This window comes from Hyaena hyaena, unplaced genomic scaffold (genome assembly GCF_003009895.1).
Source record: "Hyaena hyaena isolate Hyena2069 unplaced genomic scaffold, ASM300989v1 scaffold_44, whole genome shotgun sequence".
In the NCBI taxonomy this organism is placed as follows: domain Eukaryota; kingdom Metazoa; phylum Chordata; class Mammalia; order Carnivora; family Hyaenidae; genus Hyaena; species Hyaena hyaena.
The window spans coordinates 4,106,874-4,127,246 of NW_024080676.1; the positions used below are offsets into that span (position 1 = coordinate 4,106,874).

The following is a 20,373-nucleotide window of genomic DNA, read 5'->3' on the forward strand; positions in this document are numbered from 1 at the left end:
TACATAGTTATTCAAACATCACTTATCAACATGACCTCTCATTATGTCTAAAAAGTCACTTACATAGGCAGCACACTTACAGCTAAGGTGGCTGGATAGGCCTATACCAGAAATGCCCTTCCCTTTCTTAGGCTTCAATTCCCCCTCATCAGGGATTATTTCCCTCTTATCTTTTCTTGTTTAAAAGTTATTTTATTCAATGAAAAATAAAAAGAGAAAGAATGGGTTAGAGCCATTCTTCTTTGACTGTTATATCACCTGATGCCATGTAATAAGCCTGTGGTCATACTAGGAAAACATCTTTACAAAATTCTTATTTGCCTTAGCATTTGTCAAAAGTTAGGTTAGGTAACAGGGTTTGGTTTTGTTTCATTTTTATAGATCTTTATTATTCCTTTACACTTAGGTATATTGTACTCTTCTCATAACCTTTGAGAGATCTAAAATAGTACCTGTCCGTTAATCTTGGCCTCCATTCTTTGCCATGGCAATTTCTGATTACATATCATGAATTTCATTTTTGACAGTGTCCAATTGTTAAGCCATTTTCCCAGTTATGGTCCAAGACTTGGGTCATGAGAGAGCATTTCCCTAAATACTTAATGAAATCTGATTTCCTAAAACCTAGGGTATATTTCTGATGATGTTCAAGATTCCCGCCGCCCCCCACCCCCAACTACAACAGACCTGAAGATGACAAATACAACATGGCTCACCCATGACTTCTGTTTCTTCATCAACTATTCTACCCAGTGAGAGACTAAACTACAAAGTATAGTAAGTCAAGGATTTATCAGAGCATGCTGAGCTGAATATTACGTGGACTAGAGAGCTTATCAGTTCCTATGTTATACTGCATCTTTGAGTTTTAAAACTCTGCACTGGTACCTTGTCCTTTGAAAGTCAACAATAACATAAAATCTAAGATCTGAGATTTATAGTCCACAGAAGACTTCATGCCTAAGACTCTCACAGGACCAAAACCTCTGGATACAACACTTAAATCATTCTTTCAAGTGCACTCTCTCCCTTTCTTGGTAGCACCTCTGCCAGAACACTCCAACTTCAGGAACAGGTATGTTCCCCTCTGGACAGTCCACCCCAAATCTCATTTAAATGCTCTCTTTTGTCTTCTTGTAAAAACTTCACTTCAGGTACCATCCCTTAAACACAGGGCACTAGATATTAACTCACATTATTATTATCACCCTCTACTTACATTTATCTTTATTAAGCTAAGAAGACTGACGGTTGTTCAACAAGTTTAATCTGACACAGATTAATGGCGTGTATGGGTAATTAGGTACACCTGAGCAGAGAAGTTGGGGTCTGAAGACAAACTCTGCCCACTTTCGATCTTGGGCTAGTCCTGGTGAGAATAGCAGTAGTCTGACAAAATTCCAGATCCCAACTTGGCAAAAACCCTATTATGTGGGTGTGTCTATCAAGCCAGGCAGAAAGGAGTCTGAAGTCACTTTTACCAAGGTTGGATTAAACCCTCAACTGTGAAGTATTTGAGAAAACAGGGAACTAGAGACAAGACCATTGAGAAAGGGCTCAATGTCCATGAGATCAAAGGAATGGGGGACAGAAATGGCTAAGCCAGGCGAAGAGCATACAGGAATATCTGAAGACTCTGATTTTCAAAAAGAGGATGTCCAGTTAAGTAAGGGCACACAGCTCCTCAGAAACATATGCCTTGGGAGCCTTTTAGTTGAGAGGTCCATCTCCAGATGTTGGAAACTAGAATCAGGTAAATGTTAGTGACTGGATTTAAAGCAAAACAGACTAAACTGGCTTAAGGTGAAGCCATGAGCACTGAAATTATTTAAAATCCCAAGGATTCTAATATGTACCTAGGGTTGAGAACACAGAGATTATAAGACTATATAACCACTTCCTTCATAATATCAGCAAGTCAAATAACTAAATACAAATTTCATTAGTTAAAATACTGAATAGATGGCTAGGTCAAAGATATACCTCAAGTTCTTAAATTTCATTTTCTAAACAAATTTTGATACTTTCTAAAGGAGAAAAAAAATGTTAGACTACATATCTGATTAAAACTTGAGGGCAATGGAATGTCCTTCATCCAGCATTCCTTCATTCCAAATTCGAATACAAATTAAGAACATGATTGTGTAGGTGTCTGCTAAGCATCAACAGCCAGTCTTTCAAGCACCGAAGATCAATTTTATAAACCAGCTCTGGTTCAGTACAGAGTTTGAAACTATATTCTAATAATCAGTAATTATTATCTAAAGGCAAATTACATTGAAAATTTAAAACCCTATTTACAAGAGGTAAAATTTACAATTTTAGTGAAACAAAGCAACTTTAAAATATAATTTTCACCACATCAATTCAAAGCTTTATGAGGAAAATTATAGCGGAATCTGAATTTTAACTTTTAAAGCACTATGAAAATAATTAATTCAGCAGATGATCTTTAAGAAGTACTGGAGTCCCTGTAGATACTTTCTGATGGCCTGAAACTATTATGAAGCAAATTATTTTCCAATTCTGAATGTAATTAATTATTTTACCCTATCCTATTATCAGTCACTTTGGCTTGTAAAAGAGCAAACAAAAACTCCAATTTTGAAGCAGTTTTCAAAAATATCCCCAAATAAAAAGTATCAAATATTGAGCAAAAATGTATAATGCAGGATCTCTGAAAAACCCATATTATAAAATCCATATTATGAAACCCATTTAATAACTCCCATATAACTGAAAGAAAACCAAAGTAAGATCAAAATTCAGAAAGAGATATGGGTCCAGTTACAGTTCTGCCGCTGACTGTATGACCTTGACCAAGTTACACAGCCTCTCTAAAAAGCAGTACCCGTGGCACACCTTGCAGACACGTGTACAAGAGCGTGCACATTTGTACAAGCGTACATTAAAACTAAAGTCTACTCCAAGCCTAAAATTCTGTTTCTAGTAAAAAGGTAACAACAAGGGGCACCTGGGTGACTCAATCAGTTAAGCGTCTGACTTTGGCTCAGGTCATGATCTCACAGCTCATGGGTTTGAGCCCCGCATCGGGCTCTGTGCAGACAGCTCAGAGGCTGGAGCCTGCTTCAGATTCTGTGTCTCCCTTTCTCTCTGCCTCTTCCCTGCTCGCACTTTGTCTCTCTCTCAAAACTAACATTAAAAAAAAGGTAACAACAAGAAAAATTTGGAGCCTGTGGGTTACCTCTGTAAAGCACTGGTATATATCTGTGTTTTAGTTTTAATGTAGTTTAAAATATCCAAAATATTTCAAAGTCTGTATTATAAATAAGATATGAGACAGGATTTTAATGTCTGTAGCAACATATAATATCAATGTTTTCAGTGTATACTGAAAAAGAAAATGTGTTATAGAGAAGCTTCACTTCCTACCACTACCAGTGCACCCACCTATCACCTTAAAACACCCTCATTTTTTAGTATGTCATTATTCTTCCTCTATAATATGTTCACTAGTTTCTCCCATCTCTGATAAAAAGTATAATATTCTCTGGTCATACTTAAAAGTCGGGCTTTCACTTTATTGGTTCACAGAATCAAGAAAAACTTTACTTCACCTAACTTTCTGGGACTGGGCAGGGACTGGCTGTAAATGCCAAAACTCTTCTTACTAAGAGGTACTTCAGAGAGACAGCAGGCCTCATATTAGAATGCTTATACTCTTCCAGTTTGAAAGTAAGACTCAAGCAACTTACCATTGTTCCAAAAGGAATGGCTCTTGAAGCATGGTAATAAATGGCTATAAAATTGATGAAGAAGGCAGTGCCACACACCATAGCTGGGATAAGAAATGCCCCAATAAACATCTGCTTTATCCATCTCCTTCCTGAAAGAGAAAGGAAATAATGAAAATGAGAGGTGAGGGGGATATTTTCATGTTCATAAAGTGCCAAATTATGGTTTATTTAGTACCAAAATATTTACTTAAAATTCTCATGTAAAGATCTTAAAATCCCAGGGTGCCTGGGTGGCTCAGTCAGTTAAGTGTCTGACTTTGCCGCAGGTCATGATCTCACAGTTCATGGGTTTGAGCCCCGCTCTGTGCTGACAGCTCTGTGCTGACAGCTATCTCAGAGCCAGAAGCCTGTTTCAGATTCTGTATCTCCCTCTCTCTCTCTCAGAAATAAATAAAAACATTAATAATTTTTTTTAAAAAAGATCGTAAAATCTGACACTCTAATAATTGTTTCAGGACAACAGCTATTCAAGTATGTCTAATGGAAACAGCTTTTAAAGTGGGTGTCCTAGAAAAGAGTAAAATATCTCAATTTTCTGTCATGATATTGCCGCTGAAATGCAGTGGATTTTGGTAAGTCGCTCAACCTTTCTGGGCTATAAGTTGGCCTCCATAGGTGTCTTCAAACTATTACTTGGAGTTCAGGAGCTTCTTGGAGGTGCCCACAAAACTGGTGAAAAAAGAGCCCCAAGCCCCACTTTAACCAAACAAGTCCATTTTCAACAGTTTTACACATTGGAGTTTCATGTAAGCTTTCATTTGAAAACAGGTTTACACTGCTTAAAAAAAAAAAAAAAACTTTAAAAATCCCTAGTTTAAGTTACCCCAAATTAAGTTACCCCTAGGTTAAGTTAAATTTACCCCAAATTTACTTTTAGGTGTAGTCATAATTATAAACATATATTTAAATTTGTTTCAAAAGGGAAAACAGAGTGTGTTTCATAAGCTCTTTCTCAGCAATTAGAACTACAGACTTTAAGTTTCACTATTTCTTTGTACCTCTTTGTATTGCCAAAATTCTATACAATGAGCATCAGGTATTTAAATAGTCAAGGAAAGGAATGTTTAAACTATGTAATCAAAAATCTTAAAGCACGTTCATACTGATCAGGAGAACAAGGAGCGATCTCTTGAATACAGCAGAGTATACCAGCAAGTGCGTTGCCAAGAAAGCACCCGCACACTGCTTAGGAACAAAACACAAAGATTTCATACTGGATCGAATTATAGTTCAACCCCACAACGAGAAGCAATCAGGACCCAAACGGAAAGTGTGTAAGTGGGGCGCCTGGGTGGCTCAGTCAGTTAAGCACTGGACTTCGGCTCAGGTCATGATCTCGCAGTTCGTGAATTCAAGCCCCACATTGGGCTCCATGCTGATGGTGCAGAGCCTGCTTGGGATGGTCTCTCTCCCTCTCTCTCTGCCTCTCCTCCATTCATGTTCTCTCTCTTTCTCCCTCTCTCTCAAAATAAATAAATAAAAACCTTAAAAAAAAAAAAAAGGAAAGTGCTATAAGCAAAATAAGCAATACCCTAATTTCTGTTTTCTTTTACGTAAAGCTCTTTAAAACATTCGTCTCGTAGAATTACTATCCAAATCTTGACAGTCTTCTAGAAAAACTCCTTGATTCTGAACTTTTGCTTCTATACACTCTATATTTTTTCTTTCTCAGGTAAGTTTTAAGAGCCTCTCCTTTCCACACTAAGACTCAGCATTCAGCATTTTAACAACACAGAAAGGGTGGCCATTAATTAAAGTATTATTTAATTCTAACTCTTTCTTAGCACTATCTTTTCCTATACTTTTCATTACCTGCTCAGATTCAGACATGTATTAATAAATTCTATATTTAATTCTTACTCCCTTTCCCTCCAGTAGTCAAAAAGAATCCCACACACATTCCACTGGGTCCAGTCATAGCCCAGGAATCTACACTGTGATTCCTGCTGGTCCCCGTACCCTTGGAGATTCTGGTTAAGTTCCAGGCTATCCCTAGTTTCAAACTGTGTCTGGAGGATTATCCAGTACACTGAGGACAGTAGGCAGACCTTCGCTGTGGTGCAATGAGGTAAGTCTGAAAAATTCTTAACTCTCTGGGTTGACTTCTTACACTAACCTGGCTTTCAGGGATCGCTGGGACAAAATTATCAGTACACGATCAGATCCCCTCAATGTACTGTCAATCAGAAAATAACCTTTAGATTATACTTGGTAAGATCGGATACTCCTAGGCTTGAGTCTGAACTCTGCTTTCAAAAGTTAATGTAATAAAGGTTAGCTGGGTATTCTTAACTTGCAATCAAACTAAAAGCAAATTTCTGTCCAAAACTGAGTAAATTTCCTGTTTTAAATACTGCTTCTGCTGTGGAGACTTTTCTGGAGGTCATAAAATGTAAACTTCTTAGCCTAACTAGTTTTCAGGTCAAATGCAAAGCACTAGTTGACTTAGGTGTCCTTATTTCCTTAGGATGGTAGTCCTGTTATGATAAGACTTGTTTCACATATCTAAAGGTATACAAGACTTTGAACAGCTAATTAAAATAATTAGGAATCCAGAATGATACTCCCTCAGGCAATCCAAAGAATTGTTTATACTGAAGGTACAAGTCACATTAAATCTAGTAGGGCCAATAAAAAAAGCAATGGTAAACCAAGATATACTGGAGGTAGTTTAAATGATCCTATATATGCTCAGAATGTCAATAACCTGCAAGACTAGACAACTAAAAGTTAGGATCCTTTAATGCTGACATTATTTAGGATGAGCGGGAAAATCACATGAGAAAGTCTCTACCCTCAGGAATATAATTTTAAGGTCTTTCAACAACTTTTCAGTTATAAACTGAAATATACAAATCTACTTTCAGTACTTTTCTGGCCCCAATTACAGGGGAAAAAAAAAATGTGAAAACCCTTAAATGCCATCACAGAAAGAAAACACCATGGAGCAGTACCTTTGTATCATCCCCGAATCTCCCATCATTGCCAGGTCACAATAGTAAAGAAGCGAGGGAGTATTTAAGACGAAGTGGTGATCTTAGCAAAAGATTTAGACAAAGGGTAACAAAAATTTTTGTGTAGGGTCCTTTATAAATATTTCAGAGTCAATAGAAATAAATAGCTCTCCCCTATTCTCCTTCCAGTTCAGATACTTCATCCAAAAGCCATTAAAACATGCCTTTATATTCAGCTGTAACACTATATACTCTATGTGGAGGCCTCTCGTGGAGCATTTAGGGAGTAAGAACTTCAAAGCAAAATAATATCAATAACTTAAATATATTCTCTCCTACACGTTCCTCAGTGCTAAGTTCACAGTAAACAATGGACATAATCTATGAATTATTCATAATTTTCAGAAATAAAATGCAAGGATTCCATAAAAGCAAAGTAGACCACATAACAGGTTTGGTAGACATCATGTGAAATGGGATAACAATATGTTTTACAATGGCTGTACTATCCATTTTAAATTCCAAATACTTCACAGTAAAATATTAGAATCTATAATTAAAAATATGAAGCGATAACATATAAGTTACCTCCTTGTCTGGCATATAAACTTCCTCCAAAATAACCATTCACTGGAGATGTAGCAGCATAGACAAATATGGCTGTACTGAGCATTGATCCCCTCCTGAGAAGGCAAAATAACATATGTGATAATTTAAAACCAACAATTTAAAGGAAATATCAGAGTTTATCACATTAACATTAGTTTAATTTCAAAGATAAATTTAACAGGAATACAAAACTATCATCCTGGACTGCAAAGGACCTCAAGATTGCTTAGTGAATGAATTCCTAGTTAAAACTGCACAGGCTGATACTAATTTTTTTAATCTGCAATTAAATTTCATAATATATTCTAAACAAATATTTCACATTCCTTTGGCAAAAATGTTAGAAGCTGGAACTGAAATTGTTTTGGAACCCTGTGAACCAATCACATCATACGGATAAGGATATTCATCTGCTAAGAAAAATAATTGGAATATTCCTCTTTATAAATTGATTTAATTGCTTAAGATCTTTGCCCACTGACAGAAACAAAATGGAAGTAATGTAATCTATACTAGTGCTATTGCTTTAAATGGTATAACACTGAGACTTTTCCTATTTAGTTTTCCCTACAGTATTAAAAATTATTTTTTTTAAATCCATAGGTCTACAATCAACATTAAGTCAGATCATCAATCTCTAAGCTCTTCTTCCACTAATGATATCTAAGAAATTCGGACCAATCCTCCTGTTGAATAAAATTGAACAAAACATTTTAAATGCGTAACTGCAGAGAGAAATATTAAAATGATAAACAACAGTATCATTTGTCATAACATAGAAATATGCACAGGGCAACTGGGTGGCTCAGGCGGATATGTGTCTGACTCTTGACTTTGGCCCAGATCACGATCTCATGGGTTCATGAGATCGAGCCCCGTACTGGGCTGCGCATACCGTGCAGAGCTTGCTTGGGAGTCTCTCTGCTTCTCCCCTACTCACACATGTGCATGTGCACATGCACAGACTCACTTCCTCTCTATCAAACTAAATAAGCTTAAAAAAAAATGTACTTGAACTACTAACAATAAAGGCTATTTTTGAAACTTAGCATAACTAGGAAGGTAAAATGAGGTCTGTTGTTGATATTGAGCTAAAGAATATTGAGCTAAATACTCTTTAAAAGAGAATTTACAAGAATACCACACGAATGTGTGTACTGGGATGATATACAATTTCCATAAATTAACCACCTTCTCAGTAGTAATTATTATATTTTGCTGTCCTCCTATATAGAACAGAAAGGGATCATACAGTCTTGAAATATGTAGTGCTCCTCTGCCCAAACACCTATGCTGAATTTCTTAAAGTGGATGCATAACAGTTAAAACATTATTCAATTTCCATCACTATATAACTAGATACAAATGTGGTAGTAATATAAGAATATGTCATTCCCACGATTAAAAGACCATGGGTCTCTCGACACTTGGCTGGCGCACAACTCTGGATCTCAAGGTCATGAGTTCAAGCCCCACGTTGGCTGCAGAGCTTTCTTTAAAAAAAAGTGAACAGACATGGATCTCAAAGTTTTTAAAATAAAAATTTGTTTTTTCAACAACTCAAACGCTCTAAGTACTAACTTTTTCCTTTCAGATTATCACTAAAAAATCTGGCCCATTCTCTGTAACTGGGAGTGTGAACGGTGACAAAGGCCTAACAATGCTGAAAACTGAAAGGCTGGTTTAGTCTAGACCAGTCTATTACCAGTCAGAAGTTCTTCAGCCAGATAGGGTTCAGAAAGAAGGACTGCTCATATGACTGAGAGTCCAAAATGCTTCCCAGGGATTTAAGCTTGTAATCCCCAGAGACACTGCACTAAATGAAGTGTTAAGTATCAGTCATGCTTTTAAAAGTCAGACAGACCCTTCATCTCTCCCTTCATAAATATCCTATGGGCATTTTCCACCCAAAATACGTCATTTTCATCTACGCTGTAAAATATGCTGAGGCAGAGAACTGTCCTCTTTGTTCATCTCTCCAAGACTGGAGCGAGGTAACATCTAAGGAGCTGTTTTACACTTGCCAACTCACCATTCTACACCCAAAGTTACAGAGCTCAGTATTTTTCCAGACTTTCCCACAGCTTCTCAAACACTATACCTTCTCAGGAGTTACTGGCACACTCATAGGCATCCACACTGATACTGATCCTCTAGCTACCTAAATAGTCCTTCTTCTCTGATTGCTGTGGTCATCACCAACACAAATAATTTTCACGTTATATTATCTGCCTGTCATCTTTTAGAATCACTCCTACTCTGAAGTGATTCTTACCAATTTCATGTGCAAGGCTTCTCATTTTCCCACTACTTTGTGCTTTTATAATCTCTATTATATTTCCATAGCCTAGCAAATTAAGAGACAAATTGTGGTGTAAGGGTGTCTAGGTTCAAATCCCAGCTTACTAACACCCCTACTAACAATCATATGATCTCAGTCATATTACTTAACCTCTCTGAACTTTACTTTTCTCATCTGTAGAATGGAGAGAATAGCCCCTTCAAAGGATGGGTGTGAAAATTTAAAGAGGTAGTATGAATGAAGCACCTAATGGAACAACAATAATATTAGTCACTTTGATATCAAAATAACACTGTATACGAATCATATAATGAAGTACATTCACTTCAAATAAGCACAATACAGGAAAAACATTAATAATATCAGACTAAAATAACAATGCATGACTTGCCTGCTAATACCATTTATTAGAAAATTTCTTATTTCTGAAGTTGAGGGTCTATAAACAAAAGAGCTTCTGAATTAAAAAATGAATTGCCAAAATTGTAACACTGATGTCTGAGAAGGAACAATGCAAAAACCTGAATTCTAGGAGAGGTTACCCACTCAAGACTATGACTGTGCAGTGTCAATTCAGTCAGTAAGGATGAATTTAATCCAGTATTTAACATAAAGCATGGCTTCTTGGCACATGTGAAATGCTTCTCTTGTATTTGGGATTTAGTTCACCTGAAATATACTGTATCCTAAAATATGAACTCCCAGTCAGAACACTTAAGTTTAGGTTTTGAACAATTATTTTAAAGCTTATATGGTAAACAACTGCAAAGGTTATATATTAAAGAAATGTAACAGAAACTACACAGAGCTTATGGTCTAGAGGAAGGAACAGTAATTTAGTATCATTAAATATTTAACCTAAAACTAAAGAGCCATTCTTTCAGCAACAATTTATTGTTTGTCCACCAAATGCCAGGCATATGTAAGAAAGAATGCATTATGAACTGAAATAGAGGTATGAGATTGAACTGGAAAAAAGTGCCATTCTGATACAGAACTTCACGGGACAATGTCGAAGTGCCTGAATTTATAATCCCTACTCTCCAGGCTCAAAGTGTGTCTGCTTCATTGAGTTCATGGCTCTCTGAGCATAGGTTATAGAATCACTCAACAGGGATGTGAGATCTTTATGAATGTATAATTTTTTCTAATAATTCAAAGACCTCAAATCAAGAATTTCTTTTTTTAATTTTTTTCAATGTTCATTTATTTTTGAGAGAGACAGAGACAGAGCGTGAGTAGTGGAGGGGGAGAGAGAGAGGTGGACACAGAATCCAAAGCATAAAATCAAAAATTTCTTACAACCAATTTTGTCCTCAAAGAAGAAATGTACCAAAAACCATGTAAAGGTAAGATATCCAATTATTTTTCCAACCTCATGTGCCTTTTCCACTACTCTTTTTATTATTTATTATTAATAGTTAAATCTTAAAATTAATAAATTTAATATACATTAAATATTTACTAAACATTATTTATTATTTTTCTTCTGTTCTGTAGACAGTCTCCCAGTATGGAAGGTAAATATGAAGTACTAATTCAGAAACTATAAAATTCTTGTGCTTTTTACAAAGATCTAACTGGATCTTCAGCTTTCAAAAAAAAAAAAGCCTATTCATTTCATCAAATACCACTGGCTCATAAGTGAGTCTGCACATACCTCTAAATGGAACATAACCTTTATAACCACCAAAAATGTTCAGTATGGCTAGTATGTCTTAGCACATAACAGAAAACATACTTATAACTGAATATAATTGTTCATTATTTATCTGCAACAAAAACATTTATGCTATATTAAATTCTGAGACAATTGAAATATGCAAATATTTAATTATGACTGACTTACAATGTTCCAATGATTAACACTATTCAAGAACAAAAAAATAAAATTAAACACATATACTTACTCTGTATATAAATCTTCTATCATTGCAACAATAATAACAATAAGAGACACAGCAAATATCTGACATCCAGAACCAATGAGAGAGGAAAATATCAGTGGGTGACTTGATGGTCTAAATACATCTCCATGCACCTGCTTCCATCCATACTCATCTCCTAGGTCTCTATCCTATATACATACATATGTGGAGAGAAAAGAAAACCATTTGGAATAAAATTAAAATACATAAAGTAAGTGAAAAATTACAATTCCAGTTTTAAGTTCCCTCCTTCCAAACTTACAGCTATTTAAAGAGGTTTAAACCAACTTGACAATAAACTATTTGTGTAAAAAAATAAATAAATAAATAATAAAGAGGTTCAAAATATCGGGAAAAGACATTTCAAACTTAAAATAATCACTGCCAGGGAGCCTGGCAGCTCAGTCAGTTAAGCATCTGCTTCTGGATTTCAGCTCAGGTCATGAGATTGAGCACAAAGCCTGCTTGGGATTCTCTCTCTCCTTCTCTCTCTGCCCCACTCCCACTGGCGCTCTCTCTGTCTCTCTCTCTCTTTCAAAATAAACAAATTTTTAAAAGTAAAATAATTACTGCCTTAAGAACTTATAATGTTAAAATATTATGGCATTTACTGAGGCTCAGGAAGGTGGCTCCTGGTTGCGTTCAAAGAATATCAAAGAATGGAAAAAGAAAAGGTCTAGGAGTAAATACAAATGGTCAAAATGGGTGAAAAGCACACCAGCTCTCTGAACATTATTTTTTTCTGAGAGAGAGAGAGACAGCGTGAGCAGGACAGGGTCAGAGAGAGAGAGGGAGTTATAGAATCTGAAGCAGGCTCCAGGCTCGGAGCTAGCTGTCAGCACAGAGCCTGATGTGGGGCTCGAACCCACGAACTGTGAGAACGTGACCTGAGCCGAAGTCAGACACTTAACCGACTGAGCCACCCAGGTGCCCCTGAACATTCTTATTCTTGCCATTTATATCATGCCTGTGGCTCATACATAATGAGGGGCCAGGTGGAGAACAAAAGAGAAAAAAAAGACTGAACCAGTACTTAGATGCCCTAACAATGCAGGAATGTCCTTTATAGCCTGGAATCTAAGAAAATATATGAGGAAATATCAGTTAATTATTATTTGTTAAATACTATTTAACTGCCTACAGCACTTTTGAAAAAGGATTCAATTTTTCCTTTTCATTCTAAATAAACAAGTATCTAAAACATTATTTCTTAAATATCAGTCCCTTAAGATAATCTGGGTTTTTGGCTGGGGGTGACCTTGGTCAGATATGTTTAAAAAGTACCAAATACAGAATACACATTAACATATTAATTCAGTTTTAACCTGTTTAACTCTTTTCCATACTTATTTAATGATGGAGCATATCTATATAGAATAGCCATACTTTTGCTCATTTACAACACTGTGTACAATATAGTAAAAGAATTTAGAAAATGAACCTCCCCTCTGAACCTACTAAACTACATGTAAATAATCCTTTCACCCACTCCCTGAATTTTATGCAATATTAAACAGTCTTAGAAAGATGTCAATACAGGGCTACAACTTCGTAGCTACAATTCTGAAATCAAAAGCTCTGAAAACTGGAAGTCTGTTTCATAGTTTGACACATTCTTATTTGGTGGCAAGACCCAGGAGTGAAGAGGTTATTTGTACTGTATATTTATCTCACTTAAGGTGAACACTCATTATGTTTTGCTGGAAAAAAAATTAATATATTTGATTATGAGGCATGTAATCAGAATATGTAAAAACAATGTATTTGATTAGAGACCCCTCAGGAACTTTTACACCTTTCTAAAACCTAAAAAATGTGACTTATAATCCAACATTCAAAATAACACCAAGTTAAATCATCTTTATAAATAAACGTAAAATGTTTGCTCACCATATCATCCATTTCTTCTTCTTTACTATACCTCGCATAATCTTTTCTTAGAGTTCTCATTAAAATCATTGAAACTAAGCCCACCAAGAAGATAACCATCATGAAAGAGTTGAAAATTGAGAACCAATGAATCTAAAATAACAGAAAATAAAATATTACTGACATGAATTATTAGTCACAAAATTCATAGGTTGCATGATGACAACAGCATGCTGGTACAAAAAAACAGTCTTTTAGAACTTTTACATAAGATCCAAACTTAAGACACACTGGGGGATGAGTATTCACTATGCAAAGAGAGCAGCTTTCATTACAGTAAGCTTTCAGATGCCTTAAAAAGGTGGTATCATGTATAGATTTTCACAATCAATTATACTGAACAAATAAAGTACAATTAGACCACACAGTATATGTTTAGTCAGCATCACACAGAAAGAACACTGGCTTTGGAGTCAAACTGGCCTGGGTTTTAACCCAGACTCTGTCAATTTTCTAGCTATGTGACCCCAGTTTTCTATATCAAAAAGGAAGCAAATAATACTATCCTGATTTGTATGGTTTAACATGTATAAGAAGTATGATACCATGTCTGGCACATAGTAGCAAATATTTTAAAAATGTTAGTTCCCTTCCCTCTAACTGAGCAACAATGTGAAAACCTTCTTAAGACACCAAGACTGAACCACCACAGTTGGCTGCTCCTGGACTCAGTCCGCCTTCCCGAGCGTATGCTTCACTTGCTCCCAGTCCATCTTCTCCACCCCGTCCCTACCGCATCCACTCCCTTGTACCTCAGCTATCCACGGCGGAGAGAACAACGAGGACCCCACTGTGTCCCAATGTTCCCAAGACTCTGGACTTTTATTTCACCCACCTATCTGTCACAGATTTATGTCCACATGCTGGTTTATAATCACAAGGCACCACTGTATCTCTGAGTGCATCTCAGAACTCAATGCATCTGACTTCAAATTCCTTTATACTTTAATTCCCCAAAGTTATTTAAGGATGGTTTCAAAATTTCACCTCTCTCACCAAGGCCCCAATTTCCTTTATTTTTCTGCATTTATCCTCCTAGCCTTTCATTCCTTCCTTCCATCTCCTAGACACTGTTCCCCTCTTAAATCAATCTTTCCCCTAGGCTCTACACCTCTTTCATTCCTTGAGGTGTTTTTGAGTGGCTTTGTGCTCTCATCTTGCACCCCTAAATCTGCACCTTTCCCTAGCATCAGCAATCTCCAAAAGTCCCTACCTATAATGGTATCTACTCCCTGCGATGGTTATATGCCTCAAACAAGGTAATAAACGTAAAGCGGATAACTTAGTGCCTAGCTTATAGTAAAACACTGGAAAAACTGACAAGCTGTTATTTCTGTTAATATCTTTTAAAGTGCTTGCTTGATCTTCTGTCCCCTCATTCTTCCTATCTTCTTTTTACCTCCCTCCTTCCAATCTTAATACTTCCCAAATGAGATGACCCATTCTACTTCTCCCCAACCCCCCACACCTCCGTCAAAGGATACAATCTCACCATGTCCCACGAAATTTCTCTTAAAGGCCTGCAATGAACTTTTAAACCGATTCAGCCATCAATGAGCTGTCTACTCTCCCTGCCCCATCTGACCTCTGCTGCCAATGCACCGTCCTCCCTGACTGACTGCCCCTTCTCGTCTTTCGTCTTCGATACCTGTTCCTCCCACCCTGTGAACTTTTCTAGAAGCTCCAGTGCTGGTACTCTGCTGTGACTTCTTCAACCTGTAACTAGTTCCAGTGATGACGGTAACCCTCTTGCCTCCAACTCCCACCGGGACCCAAATCTCTAGCCTTCTTCCTCATTCATGTTTTACACTTGTACACATATGATCGTTTTTACTTGAGTATCTTTCTGGAATTTCAGACTTAGACTGTCCTAAAATAAACTCATAATCTTCTGCCTCACATATAATTTCCTTCTGATTTCTAACTGCTACTAACGGTACTAACATTTGGCTTTGAAAATTTAGAATTATGTCTGGCTCTTCCTTCTCCTTAATCCTTCCTAAGTAATAATTACTAAGCTTTTGTTTTCTTTGATATGTCTCTTATATCTATCCCTTCCTTTCCATTCTGATCCCATCACCTCACACCTGGAGGTAACCCTAATGATTTCCTAGTTAGACTTCTCTATTTTTGGTCTCTGCCCTTCTTTCCAATCTATCCAAAAAAAGCTACCCAGCCAATCTTTCTGAAGCATCCTGTTCATATATCACTTCTCTATTTTAAAACTGGTGGTGGCATTCCCTATTTTCTCATATGTATTTCCCCTAATATTCTGTACCCCTTGTAACACGGCTCCCTCACCTTATCTAGCCAATCTTTCACTCCACTGCGTCCTATATCCCAATCAGGCCTATCCTTCTTCTGTGACCCACAAGTACAGCACACTCACGTCCACCTATATCCATCTTCTCACACAGGATCTACTTCTATCCACTTCTGTAAATTCTATCTACTTTTTAAAGCCCAATCCAAAAACCCTCCCTTCTATAAAAGTCCTCATCTACATATCCCATTATTCAGAGATGTACTCCTGCTCTAAACTCTTACAGGTACACACACAGAATATTAACATGAAGGATGTACTGTCTTGTACAACTAGGAGGGATTTTAACTTGGGCCAATATGCTGAGTATGTGCACTAGGGCGAGGGGCAGCCTTTGCTGTTACCCACCCTGACGCTTCGGGCAAGTGACAAACTCTGCAGCTCTCCCTGAAGAGCAGGAGATGGTCAAATGCCTCTGCTTCTTCATAAAATCATTTTTCCCCCTCATTTAATGATTTATTAATTTAATACCTACTAAAATTATAAAGGAAATAATGAATGCATTGTTTGGAAATATTTGCAAAAAAGGAAATATTTGCAAAAAAGGGTTACATAAGTTTTAAGTTTCTCATAAAAGTATCAGTCAAAATTTTTAAAAGCAGTCTGCAATTATAGGTTTTTCAAAAGATTTGATTTTGTTCCTCTAAGAGATTAACCACCCAGAAAAGGACAAGAGAGAAAAAATGATATAGATGTTTCATATCTACTTTCAGTCAATTTATCAAATTTTTGAGAAGCTTTATATAGTTACTATTTAGTAGTAAGAAAAATACACCTAAATTGCAAAACTTTCAGCAAAGCTCCCTGCTATTTTCCAGTCTAAGATATAAATTTTAAACCAATACCTACTAAAATGTACTATTATCCTGACATTTTATAATATTCTCTTATTCCAAAAACTACAAAATACTATTATGATTTTGAAATTATTATAGCAAAAGAAATATTTCTTAAAAATAATAAAGAAACTAGGGGCACCTGCATGGCTCAGTTGGTTAAGTGTCCGACTCATGAGATCAGCTCAGGGCACAATCTCAAGGTTTTGTGGGTTCGGCCCCTACAGGCTCTGTGCTGACAGCATGGAGGCTGCTTGGGATTCTCTCTCCCTCTCTCTCTCTGCCCCTCCCCAACTTATGCTCTCACTCTCTCTCAAAATAAACAAACATTAAACATTTTTTAAAAATTAATAAAGAAATCAGATGTCACAATGGGGTTACTAATCCTATGAACTGCTGACTCCAGCACCCCCTAGTGTTGCTAATCATAAAGCAGCACCCCAGGTTTGCCATAAATTGTACAACAATGGAGAGAAGGAACTAACTATACACACCAGTGCTACCACTTGTTAAGCACCTGCTATGTGTCAAACACCGAACTAGGTGCTTTACATGCCCCATCAAATGGAATATCACACCTCTGCACACTTGCTTCATTATTAAGGAGACAGAAGCTGAGGAACCGAGTAACGCGACGATGGTTACAGTGGGTGGCAGAGAAAGGGTGTGTATCCAGCTCAAGCTCCTAAGCCTGTGCTTGTAGTCACTGTATTGGAAACAATCCCACTGTCACACAGTAGTCCTAACCCGCCCGCCTACTGACAAAGAGACTGCAGTAATTCTCCCCCATCTCTGCTGCGCCGTTAAGTTATGCACTCGCTGCTTAACACTTCCACATATAAATGTTTCTCTTGTATCTCAAAAGAAAATCTCCTGACCCTATCCTTCCTACTACTGCACCATTTCTTTGCTCCCTTTAGCTGCCAAACTTATAGTCTCCAAAACCTCTCCTCCACGCTCTCTTATGCCAGCTCTGTTCAGATTCTGGCCCACCCCTACACCAAAACCGCTCTTTATCAAGTTTACTGATGACAAGTTTGGATGACTCCAAATGAATTCAACAGTCACTTTCACCTTACCTGGCCCAGTAGCAACAATCCAGAACCATTCTCTATGTCCACTTTCTTCATGTGGCTTCCAGAACACCACACAAGCTTTGTTTCCTCTCTCCTCTATTGGTATCTCCTCAGGGCCCTGAGGGGGGTTTCTCCTACTCTCCCCCTAAGCTTTTCTTACTGCCCCCAGGACTCAGTCCTTGGCCCCCTTCTATTTCTACATACTCTTCCTTGATAATTGCATCCAATCTCATGGCTCCTTCAAGGTTGCTGTACTTAAATCACCTCAGAGGCTATCCTGAGCACCATATTTAAACCACAACTAGCCTTGCCTGTGGCATTCTTGCTCACTGCTCTTTTTTTTATTGGACATATCTTTGAACACAATAGAGCCTTAACGTACCATGTTCATTACATGTCTCTCCCTACTAGAAGGGTAAACTCCAAGAGGGTACAGATCTTTGACTTTCATTCTCTAATGTATTCCTCTTACTTAGTACTCTGCTTGACACATAACAGGTGCTCAATTAATAACTGCTCAAAGGAGAAATATGCTACACTGCTCTACTAGTGAAAATGCCATTTTGGCAATCTTTTCCCCCAAGTTACCAATACCCAACGGCATGAGAAACATGCCATTAGTTGAGAGCCCTCATATTTTCAGATATCATCTAAACGTTGAAGTTATTTGTGCCTCTACCTTCAAACACGTTCAGAACTGCATAATGACTATATTTAAAAAGAACACACCAAGGATAAGAAGTGGAAGTTGGGGAGGAAATTTTAAGTCCAGTAGTAGGATGCTAAATCCTTCAGTAAGGACTAAATCCCAAATAGCTTAATTTTTTCTCCTAGGACTCAGAGGAAGATTAGAAGTAGTAATAGGTTCTGGTGAAGTCTGGCAGCAATGATACAAATTTCAAACCACAAAAACTTCCAAGCATAGATTGGAACATAGATTACTCAAACATAGATTACTGAGAAAGTTCTGAGAAACTTCAGAATTCCAGTCTAAAAGATCAGGTCAAACGGTGTTAAGAGGCAAGTCAGGAAGAAAGTCAAGAAGAATGGATACATCTCCTTATATCCCGCTGTCCTTCCATCCTTGAAGGAGGGAACCACTAAGATAAAATCTATTTTTTCCTATAAAAACCCAAAGTTACCACCTGTACAAAATGAGCAACAATGCCATTGAACTAGACTTATGATCTCAGCTCCAACTTGTATGTGCTGGTCGGGGGTGGGAGCCACTTCTTCCCAGTCTTGATGTATCTTTTTGTGTGGAAAGATTTCCACCAGCAAAACCTTCTGGTCTCACTTCACTCTCATCCCTTCCTTCCCTAAAGGATGCACACATTCTGCTCTGTTTCTCCATGCTTTAAGTTTCCTAAGGGCAGGTGCCCATATACAGAAACCTGGAATAGTCCAGCACTAAGTGCGAAAAGTCAGTCTAATTCTAAGTTTCAATATTAAGAAGCCCACCTGTCCATAGATATGTCACATTTTCCAATATTAGCCTCATTAATAATAAAAGTGATATTCTGGCTGTTGGTATGTTGTATCCTTCCCTGTGTTACCCAAAATCAGTTTAAAGCACAGGCATGATGACGAGGGCTTTTGACTGCTCCCCTTAAACTCTCCATCACCCTAGAATTCTAAGCTCACCTGTGAAATCACCACTAGCCCAATGTTTGAACTCCATGGCCTTAGCACAGTGCCTTGCATACAGCAGATGCTCATTAATGTTTGTTAAACTGACTGAAGTACATAATGAATGTCACAAAATATACAATTTACCTACCCTGTGTTGAAAAAAGGATGGATCAAGATATTTGTCAAATCGATCTTCAAATTTTACATCTGACTTTTTCCATTTTACCTGAAAAAAATTTTTTCACTTGAAAATAAAGGCCAGTAAACAAATTAACAAGATGATAACAAAATTGTGAGCACAATTAGGAGAGATTTACATACTTAGAATAAGAAACTAGAGAAATGGTGGAAAGTTACTACCAATTTGAGAAGCTGAAACACGCATGATAAAAAACTAACTTTCCTCTCTGTGTGTTAACAAAACTTTCAACTTTACTTATAGGGATTATTCAGTTTTCAAGGACATTAACTATCTGCTACTTATATACTCTGACCTGATAAATGTGAGAAGAACTGAATTAAGGAGCACCTGGGTGGCTTAGTCCATTAAGCATCCAAGTTCACCTCAAGTCATGATCTTGCAGTTCCTGAGTTTGAGCGCCACGTCGGGCTCTCTGCTGACAGCGTGGAGCCTGAAGTCGGCTTCAGATTCTGTGTCTCCCTCTCTCTCTACCCCTCCCCCGCTTGCACTCTGTCTATCTCTCAAAGATAAATAAATATTAAAAAAAGAACTGAATTAATTAGGCCAATTAAAGTAAGAATCCATCCATCTCTGATGTTAGATTGCATCAGTTTTATCACAATTACCAAACTTCTTCATAAGTTCATTTCCATAAATATCATTTGTACTAAGTACATATGCATAAGCTTTAAAAAACTTGAAAACTAGCTACTACCAATGGACTCATTCCAGTTACCAGGAAAAAAAAAAACTGGCAAAGAGAGAGGCTACCTACATCAGATTTTTCTTCTTTCCACTATTTTTAATCCTAATGGAACAGAATTAACTTGACAGTTGCAAAGGGC

General features: G+C 37.2%; 1 protein-coding gene across 1 annotated transcript in view; it reads right to left on the minus strand.

Moving 5' to 3' along the window:
* The window catches only part of TM9SF3 (transmembrane 9 superfamily member 3), a 68,942-nt gene that overhangs the window by 23,224 nt on the left and 25,345 nt on the right, over positions 1–20,373 (minus strand). Inside the window, exons 5-9 of the mRNA XM_039230183.1 lie at positions 19,496–19,573; positions 13,442–13,573; positions 11,534–11,700; positions 7,301–7,395; positions 3,717–3,847 (exon numbers count right to left, since the gene is read on the minus strand). Of these exons, the coding sequence (XP_039086114.1) occupies positions 3,717–3,847; positions 7,301–7,395; positions 11,534–11,700; positions 13,442–13,573; positions 19,496–19,573 (603 nt within the window). The remainder of the gene's footprint in view (positions 1–3,716; positions 3,848–7,300; positions 7,396–11,533; positions 11,701–13,441; positions 13,574–19,495; positions 19,574–20,373) is intronic.